Genomic DNA, 18,268 nt, shown 5'->3' with positions numbered 1-18,268 from the left:
GTGTGTGTGTGTGTGTGTGTGTGTGTGTAAGTTTACTGTGTGTGAATGTGCGTGTGTGTCTCACTGGCCTTTCCATCACTACACAGTCACTAAAGAGGCTATTGTGCTTTTCCTTCTTGTGTTTTACCCATGCTCCACTGGACAAAGGGCCATGGGAGATGGAGGCCAAAAGAGGAGAGATGGTGGCTGGACAGGACTGAAAAGACTGTGTGGTGTGTGTGTGTGTGTGTGTGTGTGTGTGTGTGTGGAGGGAGGATTTCTGTTTTTGAAAGTGACTCTATTTCCCCAAGTATTGTACCTTTACTGAGACAGCCTGAAAAGGTGAGAGACATTAAGTGTTTGAGGAGTCACAGGTTACATTGAGATGTAGTCCATCAGCACTTTGAGGTGTCCAACAGGGAAAAGAACACAGACGGTCAAGTTTTACTGTAAACAAACCCACAGGCTGGCCAGACGCAACTGAATGCCAAAACTGTGAACTGAGCACACCCTTTCCCTGTACACTCAGAGATTAGTACCAACATTTCTGGTGCATTTACTTTTGGTTTTCCTCCAAATAAAGTAGTTTAGATAATCCGTCTAAACTGTTTACTCCATCGCAACCTGCCTGATTGTCTGACTGCTTGCGTTTTTTTTTATTTTTATGTTTGATGAGAAGATTGATACCACTTGCATGTTTTAACACTGAATATGGAGTTACAGCCAGCGGTGGATGAACTTAGCTTAGCAAAAAGACCGCCAGCTGGTCCTGTGCAAACATCAGAAAATCTGCCAAGCAGCACCTCTAAGGCTCAACATGCTGCATCATGTTTGTTTAATCTGTACCAAAAACCTAAATGTAAAAACAACACTTTTGATATTTGCCAGATGCCAGTGGAGATTCCAGGAAGTTGCAGGTCCTGGCCAATAAACAGTCGAGGACAAAACCATGAGTAAAACAGCAGTTGTGTTGTAAGTAAGCAAGTACATCTAGGTCAGTAGCTAAAATGTACCTAGATCCATGCTCTTGGACTTGCGCGACTTGACGATCTCCAGCTGAGAAGCATTCTCATACTGTTTGGTGCGTTTTTCTGACATACTCTGACGGCCGAAGCCCTCCCTCTGGAATGAACCGTCCGGGTCAGCATCTGGACTGAGCGAGCTATAAGGAGAAGAGAGAGGGAGAAACAGAGACATGGTAAATGCAGGGTCATTCTGACAGCATACCCTTTAATCCAATGAATATCCAATTAAAGGTATATTTTGTAATCATCTACATCATGTTGCAGTTATATTGCTAGGGGGCAGCCTTATAATAAGACTGGGAGATAAAATCTACCTATTAATATTCATACACCTCCAGTCCTCAGCCCAAAACACTCCTTTACTATCAGATAATGACATTCAGCACACACACACACACACACACACACACACACACACACACAGTCAGTTTCAATCCTTCATTTCAGTAAGTATTCTAATCAAGGACACCTCCACCTCTGCTGGGTGCGATCAGGACACGCTACAATTGGGAAGACGAGGTCTGGCTAAGATGTGCGATACCCCAGTGAGGTGGGGGTGTTCTGGGGTCATGGCTACTCAATAACCCTCCTCCCATATGTCTGGAGCAGTGGCGGAGCCTGGTCCACCATAGTGCGCTCCCTTTGAGATCCTCTATCTCTGTCTGGATCTTAATTGAAAATCGGAGGGGAGTGGGGGAAGGCGTTTGGGGGAGGGGGGTACTGGTATTTGCATGCAGAAGAGTGCATTTACAATTAAGGTGAGGACATCTTACCATTTGAGGCGAGAGAAGAGAGGAGGTGCAGTGATGATGGAGTCTAATAAATGTTACATGCATGAGAGGGCGCTGTCACTGTTTCTTTTGTTCTGTTGAAGATCATACATTATGATCATTGCATTTTCACCTCTAGAGATGCTTTAGGACACTGAAATTCCTCAACTTGACCTCAGATGTTTTATTAAAAGATCTGAGCTCTCCTGTGATTACAAATAGAAAGTGTTTGCCCTAAGTTGGACATTATGATTATATGTTTGGTCGTAAGAAGAAAAATGTTTTTTGTCAAAATATTTTCTTGGAGCAGATGTTCATTCAAGCACCCTTCAATATTTGTAATATCAACAACTGCAGACCTGCTTGCACTTGTTTGCATGTAAACAATTCTTATTTGGGTTGTCAACCCCATTTAACAAAAGAGCTGCTTCATGTGTCACCGAGGGGCTGGCGTCAACATGTCACTTTGCCGTCGACCATACCTGACAATCCCAACTAAGATCAGACCGCCTCACAGGACCAACTCCGGCTGACACAGGAAGAGAGGGAGGTGGAGCAGGAAGAGAGGTATGACAGCATAGATGTATAATTCATTTATTCATCATCCCTCGCTATTCTCCTCTCATCATTCCAAGCCCACAAAAAACAGCCTGCCCTCTCTATTTCTGTCTCCGCAAATGTCATCTGTCGGAGCATGACTGAGACAATGCAGGAGAGAAAGGACATATTTTCAGCCTGAATTTAGATTTCCTTCACTCTTGCCAGTGTTGTGTGTTTTTGGGCCAAGTGAACACACATCGAACATCGACAAAGTAAGAGGCCAGCAGGTGGGTTCATGCACAGCCGTACCACACAGGTACAGAGAGTTGGCGAGTGTGTGACTGTTTGTGAAAAATCTGTGGGCAGTAAAAGTGAAGTTCAGAGGGACAGCCCAGTGGTGGTGCAAATTCACTCCGTAGGACATCAGATCCGCAGCTGCCCATTTTAACACTGGCCCTGCTTTCCGTTGGTTCACACAGAGAAATGACTAAATGGCCAGGTTGGGGATCCAGGGTAACAAGAAGACAAGTGTCGTGCTTTGAGCATCCTTCCATGCTGGAGGTACCTGCTGTTAGAACTTGCACCTAATGTCTCTGCGGCAGTAACCGTAACTATTTAAAGAGGTGTCAGTGACCCCGTGCACCACTGGTCCCCGCCCATTTTGACTTGTGTCCCATCACAGCCAAACGATTCCTACCTGTGAATCTTTGTCAGAAGTTACATATGTGTTCGAACTAAATGAGATATTACACTATTCTGTCTGGTTATGTTTAAAAGCAAATTTATAGGCATTATGTGCCATTTTACTTAGTGTACCAAAGGCATAGTAAGGCTAGTATTAATCTTCGTGTCTACTTAAAGCTTGCACACAAAGATTCACAGTTACTACAGTCCATTAATAGAAACACAGCACTCAATTACAGTTCTCATATTCACTTTCTACTGGCTATCAATTTTCCCGTAGGAATGCTTGTTGTAATGAGATACTGCTTTGAAAGTCTCTTTGCTCTAATCCTGATGCTTTTTAAACTCAAACACAATCTACTGGTGGGGAAAAAAGCCAACTGAAAGGACTTTAACTGGTTGACTCTATGAAGAGGAGACTATGGAAGTATTTCTGTGCCATCTGAGTTTGAATATGAATTTCTAATACTGAATGTCTTCAGCATCAAAATCAAACTTTGAATTTGAAAAAACTGTTTAAAAAGAAAAATCACTGTCTCAAAATATTCAGCTTTTCAAAATTCGACGTGTAAAAAAAATCAACATCTAAAAAAAAATCAGTGTCAAAAAATTCTACATTCTACAAAATTCTACCCTTCAAACAACAAGCCTTTTTGGCCAAACCGTAGTTCCTATCATTGAACTGGCTTCACTGTGAGCATCCTGAGCTCTTCCTGAACGTCTGCATATATATTGTATGTGGCTAAAGTTAGGAAATTGGACCTTTAGAGCGATGGAAAGAAACTGATACCTCTGCTTTCCTCCAGAAATTTTTTCGTACAGACATCAGCGAGGTGTCAATCTAACTCTGCAAGAAAGCGAAAAGGCTATTTACTATTGTTGGTATCACATGACCAATGGAGCATAGCTTGATTGGCTGGACATTGGATGAATTGAGACAGGGATCGATTGCTTCTCCATGGTTACCTGGATGTTGAGTCTGGTTCTTTTTACACCTAATTTTTTGACGTTGAATTTTTTTTACAATTTTGAAATACTGAATATTTTGAGACATTGATGTTTTTTTTTTGTTTTTTTACACTGAATTTATTTTAATATTAAAATCAGAGGCAAAAAACACTCAAAAATTTGATGGCTTTTAAAATTTTAAGTCTGATTTTGATGCTAAAAAAATTTGGCACTAGAAATTCATATTCAAACTGAGATGGTACAGAAATACTTCCATAGGAGACCCATAATGGACTTGGATGACCACTGGATTGCTTACTTTGGCCACATGCTCAATGAAAAATGTATTGGATAGATAGAAATAAGACATATCTTGACCATGTGGCCACCTTCTAGACAAGTTAGATAATCTCCAGAGTGGCACACTTTCTTCCTCAGACTATCCATCTAGTCCACGCTTCAGGCCTATCTTTAATAGTGGACCCAATCCATTTGGATAATACATTCCCTCATCTCTCCTTCTTTAAGCAGTGTTTAAAAGCAATTTCCACCATTCCGAGCAGATGCTTTTCTCCCCGTTCAAAGTCCTCCCATCATCTAAAATTAACTAGCGCCGAGGATTGCTCACAGGCAAATCCACAGCTTTAACTTGCATTTTACATCAACTTGTTCCTGTCTCCATCTCCCTCGCAGGAAGTTAAATGTGTCAAACTGCATATCACCCTTATTGCTAAGTGGAGGGCGCTAAAAGCCCTCTGTACTCACAATTTACCCTGGTGACTTATGCAATTTTTTTCCCTTCTTTTTCCCCCATACCCAGCTATCCTTAGCCTCATTTAAAAACGACCCCAAAGAGGTAAGTCTCAAAGCGTCCTACTTCTTAGAAAAGTGTGGCTAGGTCTGATCGACTAGTGGGGGGGGGTTCTGTGCAATATTTCAACGCCTCAGAGAAGAGGGAAGAGGTGGAGAGTGATGCCCAGTAAGGTGCTTCTGAAATGACCCTTCTGAGGTTTGGAGGAGGCCGATTCAGGTGAGCGCATGGATGCATAGCTGGGCCAGGGAGCTTGAAGCTGTCTTCAATCATTGCATAAAGCCCTGCATAATGGTACTGTTGGCATGTGCCCCAGCAGACAATACACATACAATAATTTCTACATTACAAAGGGGAAAAAAAGAGTGAACAGAGAGGTCCTCTCTTCCATCTTTGTAACAATTTTCTTTAACAAGAATGTGCTATAAAAATACATCTCAGATTACCACTTTTATTTCACTCACTTAATTGTGCCCATTAAAACATTACACTTAAACCTGGGTATAAATGCCGTAAAATAAAATGGTTCATTCAGTGCCACATGGAGGAGCAGCTGCACCTGTGATTTGCTGTAATCTCCTTTTAATTGTGATAAAGTTGCAGAGAGAGGGAGAGAGGGAGAGAAACAAGATCAATTAAGACCTCTTTGTCCGTCGGCTGACTCCTGCGTAGACCTCCTCATTCATTCCCTGCCTGGTGTGCGGATGTTTTAATTGAGTTTTGCTGCACTGATTTCTCTAGTCTGCTGAACGGTAGAGCGACTAACAAGGACCAGGCAAAGAAGATACTTTGGTGTGTGTGGCGAGATAGTCTGCGTGTGTTTGTGCAGGTGACTTCAGCTTTGCTCATGCTGAGATTCACCTGCACCCCTGTCACAATGAGGCAGTGTAGGGCACACACACACACACACATACATAGTGCACAACACAGGAAGCTGTGGATCAACACATTCAAGGTGAGCACAGAAAGAAAAGCATGTATGACATACTTGTAGCAAAGGCGTGCCACTGAGACATGGTAAATATTCATAAAGCCAGAGGGGACTATTAGCATTTCAGGGAAAAATGTCTGCAATTAATGCATGTGTTTCCTGTGTGTGTGTGTGTGTGTGTGTGTGTGTGTGTGTGCTACCTAGTGTTACTGCCAACTTAAATGGACATTTGAGATTTGTCAAATAGTGTGTGTGTGTGTGTGCACGCACTACAGGGCTGTTTGCATTCATATGCAGTTATGCTGATAGCCTGATGGGAGAAACACATGTGCTTAATAGAGCACTGTGATTCTTAGTTACATTACTGATGATAGAGACTATTAGAGAGTCAACTGAAGTAGGCAGTCTGCCTGCAGTGTTAGCTTGGAAGTTTGTTTGTTCGTGTCTGTGCGGACCTTTTCCACTTTATATGTTAATTTGTGAAATTGTTTACCAGCCAATGTGTATCTAAACACTCGTGAGACTGAGCGCGTCTGTGCAGCAATGTGTGTGTGTGTGTGTGTATGTGAGTGTGTTATGTTTGTCTGGAGTCCTTTTCCATCTCTGCTGGTTGACAGACTGTGTCAGAGCTGCCTGGGAAATGATGTTTCCACCTGTGACATCTCCGAAAGACAGAGAAGGACACAGTCTAGTTCTCGCTGATTCCTTCTCTCGGCCTCTCGCTGTCCATTTCTCTTCCCCCTCACCTTAATGAGAATTGACACCTATCCTCCACTCTGTCAGCTTCATCTGGATTGGGGGCCGAGCCATGGGGACAGTAGTGGTCTAGTTATATCAAGGCTGTGACAGTGCCCCTAGTGGACAAGGTGGGGGAATTATTTATTTAAGTAACGTTCAACCTGCACCCTATATTCCTCTGTTTTTGTGGGGAGAGAAACTCTAGAAACCTGTCCGCTGTTAAGTGAGATTGCTGCAGCTGCAAAAGCTGCAATGTGTAATCCTTCAGGGAAATTGTGCACCATCAATGCACGCCCACTGAAAGTGCATGTTTTTGCCACTGACAGGCTCAGATTTTAAGTGTCAAGAACAAAACAAAATGGACTCTACAAAAAACAGACGTTTTTGTTCAACCAGAAACAACCAATACATCACTCTGTTCAAGCCCACCAGACTTCAGCGGGGAAAAAAAACACAGTAATTATCTTTTGCAGAACACAGGAGTGGCTAGTACCTACCGCTGCCTTGATTACTTAGTTTGTGTTTGTTTGTGTTACTGCGTGACGATGTTTGGTGTTTTAAAGTGTTCCAAACTAACGCACTAAAAGCTAACCGACTGAGTCCGTCATCGAGTGAGTCATTAGTGGATTTAGAATCCCATATGTTTGCAATGCACAGTCGTACAATTATAATCATCATCACAATCATAAAAATGAAAATAATATAATCAAACAAATTGCACCTTATTAATCATATCACAAGTGGCCGTTATCTGATTTCAACTGCAAAGGCCTCCTTTCTTCCTGCAAGTGGTGAAATTGAATTCAGGTGGTATGCATAGCAGCTATGATAACAGTGGTTGGTATGGAAATAGCAGCCTGTGCGCCACAGGCTAGCTGGTAGTAGTTAGTTCCTGGCTCTCAGTGATGTTGTGTAACGCTTCCTAAACTTCAGACTGATGAGCATGCTGCGGACACCCCCCGGCTTTTTTCTGCACTTCAGTGCCAACTCGGAATACACTGTGCTCTCACCTCCTGTCCTCGCATAAGTTAGAAGACTGCGTGTTCACAACTTAGGAAGATACAGTGCTGCTGGGGCTGGAAGACAAAGTGTGCTCAGGGCAGAAACAGACCTGGCTCAATTAGTGCAGGACGGCGGTGCTGTGGGGGCTGCAGGCTCCCCGGCTGGCCTGAGTATGACACAGCGTAAATTTAATTTAAGCTGTTTAAATCATTTTAACAATGCCTTTCCTTTCAAGTGTTTATTGATGCATTATTCTGTTGATGTTCAAGTGTGAAAATATGTTAAAGTGCATAAAGAGAAGGGTACCTGGTTTTCTACTGAACTTTAAAAGATGCTCAACGTGACCAACTACAACAAGTTAATGACACAGAAGATAACATGAAATATTTATCAGCACTAAATAGTCCAATACAATTAAAAAGGGCTATATATCGCAGAAGGGGAGCAGAGCTTGATGCAAGTTTATATTCTCAATTGATAACATTTATTCTATTATTGCCACGAAAAATTCTGATTCAAACTACAGACTGTGTACAACGTGCACTAGTTGTCGTTCTAAATTCACCTGCATTTAAACAGTTGTGGATCTACACATATCCAGGGCAACCCCCTTTAAGCAGGTAAATGAAAAAACACTAAGTTCAAAAAATTGCAAAGCAGAGCGGTGTTGTTGTTGTTGTTGTTGCGAGGAGACACATTCTCAATCTCTCAAAGAGCCTCATCTTCAAAGTGAAGTTGCTTTGCTTCAGCAGTTTGTTGGTAAGGGCTTCACACTCCTTGTGGTGCTCTTACAAACCTCTCCTGAGCAGGGGCCCGGTGTTTCGTCTTGTATAGATGTTACATTGCGAAGCAGGGTTGCAAATACTTTTAAAAGTTGTTGTTTTCGCCTCTGAAGGACATCTTGGTGAGGATTACACCAGCTACCAAGGGGGAACTGTTATGAAAGGGAAATATTTATGCAGGCGTGGGTGCTAGTCCAGTGAAGCGTGCGCAGGCTTAATGCAGCTAGTAACAAAGCTGAACATCTTTAAATGGAATGATCCGTGTATAGTTATGTTTTTTTTTCTTAATTTCTAACTAAAAGACAAAACATTTATTATGTGCAAACTGACCATGTACAGTGCAAAAGGCACTGATTGGACCTGAGTTAGAGTTAACACACACACACACACACACACACACACACACACACACACACACACACACACACACACACACACACACACACCCTGTAACTGAACTCTCAGCCACTGAGATGAAAACCAGGTGGAAACTAGAAACATTCCTCCGGCATCTCGGGCGAATCTGCTTGTATTAGGAGCTGCCATGATTGTACACTAATTTGTGACACTTTCCCACATTCCACCCCTGAGAGGAAAATCTTTCATATTCTTATTTATCCAGATTATTCTGCAAAGCCAATATATGAGGCAGCACTTGTTATCTATTTTACTGTAAATCATTTAGACATGGTCCTTCCTGTTTGGCTTCAGATTCAAACTAATGAAAGAAGAGGCACACACCGCAAAGGGAATTAATGTGATAGGTCAGGACCCAATGCTTGAATGAACTTAGTGCAGATATGCAAAGTAATAATTTACAACCTTTATTTATCCAGTGAAACCTGACAGAAGACACCTGCTGGTTTCCATCACTTCCCTGAATCACATTCACACACTCTTTAACCCTACCCTAGTCTTCTACATCTGGCTGGATTTAAAAATATCTCCATGGAAGTTGTAGGTTTTATTTCACCACCTGCTCTGAGGACTTGAACCAACTTTTCTTCACAAGCCACTTTCAGTAAGCACTAAGAGCCACTGATAGCTGATAAAAGGGAGTAGAAGTAATAATAGTAATACTAATAAAACAGTCTATAATACATTATCAACAAACAAAAGCTCTGATATCTGTATATCAACATTTTAACAGAGATCTTAAAGTATGCTGCTGTATTATTTATGACCTGTTTTATGTTCATTTCAGGCCCGTAAAGCTGATACAACAACGGTTCATAACAACAAGACAGCTCTGCAAGAGAAAGCAAAACATTCATATGTCTTCACACAGTGAATGTTGAACGAACGAGAACCATGTATGCACACATTCACGGAACACACAGCCATTAGATATTGGCTAGGGACGTTGAGAAAAAAGAAAAAGAGAAAAGTGGGTCAATTTATGTGTCTTGTGTGAGATGGGATTTCTACCTCCAAAACAACCATTTATCTTGGGGGCCTACACACTAACACGCTAACATGTGGGCTACCAGTCACAGGAAACCTTTCTGAGGAGGAGGGTGAAACAGAGGGAAAACGAGAAAGGGAAAAAAGAGGCGAGTGGGTTATGAATTAATGCAGCCTTTTTAACTGATGAACTGATTTTTGTTTATATTAGTTGTTATAGTAACCATGACATTTTTTATTACTGCTACATTAAGAGTGGAATAATCTGAAATGAAATTCATTTTACAAGCAGCTAGCTCGCTGTTTTGTGTCTGAACAAAGTGACATACAGAAGAAATAAATTAATAAAAGGAAATAAAAGAGGAGAGAAAGAGAAAGTCTGAGTCTGAATTTTGTTAAATTCCACCGGGTGAAAAAAGGACAAGAAAAGAAAGAGCCTGAATTACAATGATTTTACAAGCCAACCAGCCACTTTCGTGCTTTGTGTATGCACTGTAGGTGTAGAGCTGTGGCCTTGGCAAGCCGCCCCCCATGAGGAAGGAAGGCTAAATAATACTGGAGGCCAGAGGTGAGACTTTCACAGCTCTGCACAATACATATTCAATACATATAGGGCCTGGGCTGCACTGTTGCAAGAGCTTAATTAAAAAGTAACAGTTCCAGTACATTGGAGTCTGGCTGACCCACATCCCATGCTGGCTCAGTATGTGTGTTAACGCTGTATGTGTGTGTGTGTGTGTGTGTGTGTGTGTGTGTGTGTGTGTTGGAGGATGTTGGGGGCACTTGAAAATGAAAATGAGAAACAGTTAAAGTCAGTCAGAAAGAGGATACACACTCGGTGCATTTAAGCAGCTGTTAGTGTTTCAGTAAAAGAGAACGCGTGCCCAATGTGTGTGTATGTGTATGTGGTGCGTGCGTGCGTGTGTGTGTGTGTGACTTTGAGTACATGAATTATTCACAATAACCCTAGGCAGTGGTCTACAGCACATTTCTGCCTTGTGTGCACACGTCATGCACGTGTGTGTGCGCGCGCGCGTGTGTGTGTGTGTGTGTGTAGGTGTGTAAATGGAGAGTGCGGTTCAGCCATATGCTGTGGACCTAATCCACTATGACATCACATGAACAACAGGCATGCTGAGCAAATCTACTCATTCATAATAAATGAGAGAGAGAGAGAGAGAGAGAGAGAGAGAGAGTAGAGTGTCTCTGGGGAAAAAGAAGTCAAATAAAACTAAAATAAATAAATAAATTAGCTGAGCATCTCTATTCTTGTCAGCCAGCATTTCACCTTGAAAAAAAAAAGTCTCAGGTTCTGTTGCAGCATGCCTTCACACATGTGACCTCACCCAGCCAATCATGAGAAAGAATAACACTTGTTATGAAATGACAAAATGACTGATGAATGAATATGAAAAAATAACAGGAGGAAACAACCTATGTTTAGTGAAAAAGCATGTCACTGACTTTTCCATTCAGGTGAGAATAAGGGAATGATTGGATGTCTTGTCTTACATTTCCTGTACCTGAACACTGCAATCATACAGGAAATGCCATGAGTAATTTCAGAGTGAGTGATTATACCTTTAAGGATGGTTATAACTTCCTGTGCTAAAAGGCAGCTGTCACTACAATAAAAAATAAAGGCTATAGCGTTTTATAAAATCAGCACAGAGCTGTGCCGCAGTGTTCTTTTCCCCCTGGTCTGTAAGGGTTCCTCTGCTTAACCGCTCGAGGTTGATGAGTCCTGGCTTCATATTTTATTATGAGGGTGCTTCAGTTGGGCTACAGTCAGGAGACGGAGTGGGGCGCAGAATTCCCATGGGTGTTTGGGGTTGTAGAGGTTGAGGTACTGTATGAGTCCCTGGGAATTTTTTCACTCATAGTCTGACTGCTGCTGGGTCATCCATTATTTAACACACACAGACACACGCATACACACAAACGCACCCACATCGCCTGACACAACTGCATCTTTACCCAAAAAGTTACTCACATTTTGGGATTCTAAAGTAGCCCAGATTCAAAATTCCATTACTTTCCTATAACAAACTTAAAATACGATATGAAAATGTTATTTTCTGGTATGTTAAGGGACATAATCTGGTTAACTCCACACTGTGTAATAAATGTGCGCAATAACTTGTCCCACCAACTCATATATATTCCTGTAAAATAACATATTTTCATTATTTTCCACCCATTTCTGCAGGATATTAAATCAAGACTTCTGATTTTCTGGTTTTCTGGATCTGCCCAGAAAACATTACTCTTACCACTCAGTGACAGTCCAGAAATGTAATGACCAACCCTCGCATACAAACGCACACATAGTCACTTAACCCACACCTCCTGCATATTGTAACTAATAATACAAAAAAAACATCCTGCTTCCTCCCACACAGGGCCTGTCTGAAGTCCATCAAGTTATGAATAATTCAGCCGACTGCACCACAAAGTAAGAACAACCCGCTGCTCACCATTCATTTTGACCGGGCAGCTCGTGGATCCAGGACACCGGGTTCTCCCCCACGAAGCCCATGTCATCGTGGGAACTGGAGGACGATTGGTCAGAAAGGTGGGCAGGAAGCAGGGGTGGCCTATCGTCCTCGATCATCACTATGTCGTCCTGCGGCATGTTAACAGTCGGAGAGAGCTGGTAGTTCCCTAAGAAAGAAAGAGAGAGATTATAGGGCATTTACGATGACATGTATTTCTAAGTTATAAAACACAATATAGCGTCAGGACTAAAGCTTTTTTTAAACACCCAATTAGTGGTGTCTGATAAAAAGTGTGAAAAAATCAGGTTGAGAAAATATGTGCATATACTGAAGTGAAGTCACAAGTAAAGATACACACACTCCTCCACAGACATGTCTGTGTAAACACAAAAATGTTATCTTGCTGGAGTAATTACCAAGATATTACTGTATACAGAGATAACTTTGGCCCAGATACGTGTGTTTGATTTTCACGTCAGGGCATTCCTGAAGAATACCAACATTTCACAAAAAGAGTAAATAATGGTGCTTATTAGGTACTATTTTGCAGCGCTGCATGCATACAGAGATGTTGCATGACGATCCAACATTCACAAAATAGTAGCAGCCTCGGAACACTATGAAAATACACATAACTTGACAGCACAGACACAAATGACAGGACAAAATTGCCGTCACAGGAGAAGACACTAAATGATAAAATGTCCTCTATGCAGAGAGTCAAAAAGTTGTAGACTCGAGTAGTTTCATTAATTCTTCTTCACTTTTCTCCAAGGACAAATATGAGCAGAAGAGCTCCCCTGATCTGTATTCTGTTCTGTCTGACCCTCCCTGCTGAGGACTTCTTTGAATCGCTCCTCAGGAGTCAAAGCCAATGGGGAATGTGCTTCCGTGGCTGGCACTCAGCACCAAGGGCACAAGAGGTGTTCTTCAATGGCATGAGAGGTGGCATTACAATACAGAGGTGCACGATTCACTCTACAAATTGGTGCATGGCTTAAGTATAGACGTAGACACTTTAAAAAAGGAAATCAAAGTCAAGACGAGTGACGAGATCAGACTTTAATCACACACCTGCTTGCTATTAGACAAAAGTTTACAGAAATGCTGGACTTCCTGCTCTTTGCTTTTGTTTCCATTATTGGAGAGCCGTTGTGCAAATCTAATAGCTTAGGAACAATTGTGTGTAATCACTAACAGCAGACAACAATATTTACCCTGGCAGGATCCCAACACGAAGGCATTTAATTTCACTGGGGCCTGATGAATGATAAATGCATATTGTGGAAGTAAATCTGAGGACCAATCAACGCAGCAATGAGGTGTATAGTTTAGTTTAGGTATTTGCACAGAAAGAAAACATCTAAGAAAAACAAAGATACAAAACAGCTGTGCAGGGGAGGACACAAACCAAAGTGGGCTTAGAAAGGTCCTGCCTAAAGAGCACTGAAGTCAAACCACAAACAGAAAATCAAGAACATGTGGCATATTGTCTAGGTTATTTGTTATGTATGTAACAGGTTGTATCACCCTGTGGCATGTGACAAACAAGATTTATTATACCTTGTGTGAACACGTGTTTCAAAGGATTCAAATGCAGTGTTACCGTGGATACAGTGAATATCACCATGGTGCTTGTTTCCAGTTACCAGATTTTCTTCTTGTTATTTTATTCCCATGAAACAAATTGGCAAGTATTTCTAACATAACACCACTGTTTGAACAGCCCAAAGATAGAGTATATGTGAAAATTCATGAACAAACACTAACCAATATGTTCGTGTATTAATATTAGAAAACATTTGTTGAATCTCAACCTAAAACACAGTTGAAATGTCACAAATCCAACAAAACTTTCATTTAGGCCAAGTTGCTTTATACCATGACTAAAAAAACTTTGCCAAACCCCTGCCTTTGGACTTACACATCTGTTAATTGATTCTTTGGGAAGCCTCATCCCCTTTGTCTATACGGACTGCTCATCTAAACCAGTTAATATGACTGCCAACACTGTACAGGTGAAATGAAGGCCATTTCTCACTTGGGCAGCTTGACAGAGAACCATGGGTAATTGAATTCACCCTGTACTGTAAATCAGCAGGCCTGCAGTAATGACAGAGAGAAGCTCTAGGAAGTCAGTTAGACTAAGCTAGACCTATCACTTTCATAGCAGGCAGACCAAGTGGTTGGGAGTTAGATTATAGCAGTGTATTCATCATTTTTTCTTTAACTGTGTTTTTTATATAACTATTTGTGATGTCCAGTTTTGGAATAACAATATAAATCCAAATTGTCTTCCAATTCAACAAATGCAGTGATGCTAGCAAACAATATAAGAGGTTGGCTCCCATGCCTCAGTTTGCCTGGTCATCATGACATTTTCTTTTAGGTTGTTCTGGACTGAAGGAAAACAGATGATGGTGAGATTCTACACAGTTATCCTCTATCCTCTATACAGTTGTTACGGTTTGTCCTTGCAAAACTCCTCTAAATCAGTTCTCAAACACTTCCTTCCAACGCGTTACTTACCTCCTCTGTCGTCAGTGTATCTACTTTACAGTCAGTTTAGTAAAAGTCCGGCAGAGTCAGTGAGAGATGCCCTGCGGTTGTGTGTCCACAGGGGCTATCCTTATACCAGCCTTTACTTTCCCTTAACTAGGTAGAGTTACCTCTTGGTTGCATCAGCAACACTAAGAATTTCACTACAGTGCTCACCTGGAAAAGACATACAGCATAGTGATAATGTAAGAGGAAGTTGAAGTTCAAAAGAAGCTCTGTAAGAAGTGTGTTTCATGGACAAAATATTTCTCTGTATTCACAATATGCACTCTTGAAGATGATAACTTATGATCACCTTACATTCACTCGTGTCAGCAGACCACTTCTGCTAACAGAGGACACCGTTTTAATTAAAACTTCCCTCTTCCAGCTCTGTGAAATATTTGCAGTCACGACCTCTTGACACAAGTAGCCAGCTCTGCAGATGAAGACTTGCTAAAGTCATTCCACTTCCCTCTTTGCTAAGTACCTAGAGGACATGCATACACATACAACAAATGGCTGGTGGACAGGTAAAGCTGGGGCCACGCTGATAATTTGAAAGGTGAAAATAATTAGAGAAACTGCAGTACTTGCTTTTCAGCAGTTGTCAGCATAATATGCATCGAGGGAAATCACCCACTCACCCCAGTACTTGTTGTAGAATAAACTGGGACAATGAAGCAGACTTGAACAGTCCAGAAGAAAGCGAGTCCTGGGAACAGCGTGTTTACATGTTAAATGGCTGTTTGGTTCATAAAACTGGACTGAGAAAGAGAAAACCAAAAAGGCAGAATGGTGAAACAAAAAATCTGCAAAGGAAAGAAAACGTTTCAACACCTTCAGTGGTGTTTTTGGCACGGTGATGTGCAGATGGAACTGCTCACTCACTGTTTTAACACTGTTATCTTTTACCAGTTCCTCACAGTTGGTGACGAGGAGGGGAAAAAGGGGGCAGATGACAGTACCAGCCTCCGCTGGTACACTACTGTCACACTTTACTTCCCAGCCAGACCGTCAGTGTGTGCGTGTTGCTCAAAACTAGCTGTTGACTAATGTAGCTGAAAGTCATGACTGTTCATTATGCAGAGATGATTCTGAATACATGCAAGTGCTAATAACATAATGAGTGAATAGATTCATTTTGCTCAGGGAAGGTCATGAGCTTATTGTCTTTTGGTTTGAAGCGCCTCTTAGTTGTGCCTTGGTCTGATGGCACCTAAGCAAAATAACCACCTGCATCTAAACCTGAACACTGTGAACGCAATTACTATTTTAACCAAATCGCACAACCGCTATCACAATCAAAACGCTGTTATTCAGTGATGACCTTGGCGATCGAAAACACTGAAGCCTTTCATCACAAAGTTTGTGGAATGAAAGCAAAATAAGAGACAAAACCCATTAGTATCACAATGCCTCTTTAAATGACTCAGCAGTCACACATATATCTTGGAGACATGGACATGAGATCACATGGCAATAAACATTACTCCAATTATGATTAGTGGTTCAGAGAAACTGTTTCTTACACAAAGGATCTATTTGGTATTTGTTAAAGAGCTTCTGATTCATGCTTACCCTCTGTGCAGCTAAGGAAAGAGTTATCTGGCAACATGATTGTGCCACTGTGGCCTTTGTCACGCTGTAATTAAAGATAGCTTCTCATGAGTCATGCAGACAGAAGCAGACACACAGTACCCACCACCTGAGCAGCCTCCATTACATTAATCACACTGCTAAAAACAAACACAAGTTGTTGGGTGGGGTTTATCACGTAGTAATATTGCAATGCGAAGGCTAAACAGGATCACAGTTAGCAGCTGAAACATATTAAAGTCAAAGTGATGACAGTGTTTGTAAATTTTAACGTTACAATATAAATTTTATTGTAACTGTGGTTTATAGACTAAATATAAAACAGAAAAGTAAGGTTTTTGTTTGTTTTTAGTGTGTTGGAATGAATTGTGCTTCGCACACAAAGTCACATTACAGTTATACCATCAAATAGATGATGCATAATCAGTATAATCAGAAAGTCACGTTTCCATGACTATGCTGAAGCACATGCAGCCCTCTGGCAAGCCGTGCTCAGCGTGTGGAAGCTATTCCATGATATTGAAGCAGAGATGTTCTTCCTGCCTCTGGCGGAGAGTGAAGACAGAGACAGATGAGCTCTCTGGATCGAGGGGCCACCTGGCTGCATCCATCCAAACAGATCGGAGCTTCACTCTCCTCTTTCTCTGTCCTCTGACCATGCGTTGACCGTTGAAACATTGAGCTGTAAGGTGAGAGGTCACACTAATAGCCCCACTCCATCTTCTTTCTCCTACACGGTTTCCTCCATCTCTGTCCATCACACACTTGTACAGTTCCCTTTCCTCTGCCTTCTCTCTCTTCCTCTCTCCTTCAGTTACACTTTGGCCTATTGATCTGACTGGAGGAGAGATCATTAGTTGATCTGCGCCGCCATGGCTATCAGGCCTATACATAGATTGCAGCTGGTAATCATCCTAAGTACACACTGGTAAAAACTAAAGACTCACCAGGGGACAATGGTGCCATTTTCTAAGGGCACATCCACATAACCAGAGAAAAGATGACACATTGTTGCATTTTAGTTCTAGTCTGGTTGATTTTCACACCAGCCTAAATGAACCAAAATAAAAGACTCAAATGCACCAGGGTTGATTTTAACTGAACCAAACACAGCTTAGGCGTGAAGGCACCCTAACAGCATTACACCTTGCTCCATGAGGGATTACTCATCAAAGCAATTGATTAGATCATTGAGTTGATCGGCTTGATGACAGTCTCCTATTTCCTTGCAGACAAATGCAACTTCAGGATTTAGATAGTAGTCCAGGTTGAGAATGGAGAAAGCAATCACTGAGACTTACAGAAACATATGGAGTTAATCAGTGATTCCCATGGACCCAGGAACAGAGCGCTCAGCGTCCAGTCATAATCAAGTTTTGTCTGAGTCCTGGTCTGGCAGGCGTTGTCATGAAGGTCTCTATGACCACATAATGACAAAATGTGACTGTTGTTACTCTTTGCTTGAAAACTGATTTGGTGACAGCTTAATGCAAAAATGTTTCCAAATAATGAATGGAGGTTGAGCGCAGCCAACTAAACTTACCCCTACTCTAGCATATATTAGCATGATGAGATTAAAAGGTTTTCCTATCCAGAGGTCAACCCATGAATGGTGTTGAAGGAAGAGCTGCCCTCTGATCCAAGCCTGTTATTTAGCTTTTAAATGGCATTTCAGAGAATGTCATTTCAGACCACCTCAACCCTTTCACACATGCACCAGCAACATAAGCTGCAAGCCCAGGAGGACAAAGATATACTATGTTTGATTCCTGTGTAACTTGAGGCTAGAATCAATACTTAATCAATAATACAATTGCCATTTTAATGTTATAAAATTGCTGCATAATTCATACTTTATTATGTAATAATATAAAAAAGCTGTAGGGATGTAGCAATATGGAGAAATGGAAAAACAAATTTAAACTAAATTCTGAATAATAAAAAAAATATATATATGAATATATAATTTTTGTTTTGTTTTTGTTAATCAGACTTCCGTGCAGATTGAAGTTGGGTGGA

At 41.4% G+C, this 18,268-nt stretch overlaps 1 protein-coding gene across 2 annotated transcripts in view; it reads right to left on the bottom strand.

The window, feature by feature from the left end:
* LOC104922457 (partitioning defective 3 homolog) overlaps positions 1 to 18,268 on the bottom strand; it is a 327,327-nt gene that overhangs the window by 109,733 nt on the left and 199,326 nt on the right. For both annotated transcript variants that reach the window (XM_027274131.1, XM_027274132.1), the window contains exons 16-17: positions 12,092 to 12,278; positions 993 to 1,141 (exon numbers count right to left, since the gene is read on the bottom strand). In XM_027274131.1, the coding sequence (XP_027129932.1) occupies positions 993 to 1,141; positions 12,092 to 12,278 (336 nt within the window). The remainder of the gene's footprint in view (positions 1 to 992; positions 1,142 to 12,091; positions 12,279 to 18,268) is intronic.

This window comes from Larimichthys crocea, chromosome XXIII (assembly GCF_000972845.2).
Source record: "Larimichthys crocea isolate SSNF chromosome XXIII, L_crocea_2.0, whole genome shotgun sequence".
Lineage (NCBI taxonomy): Eukaryota > Metazoa > Chordata > Actinopteri > Sciaenidae > Larimichthys > Larimichthys crocea.
This window is presented reverse-complemented; position numbering and strand designations above follow the sequence as displayed.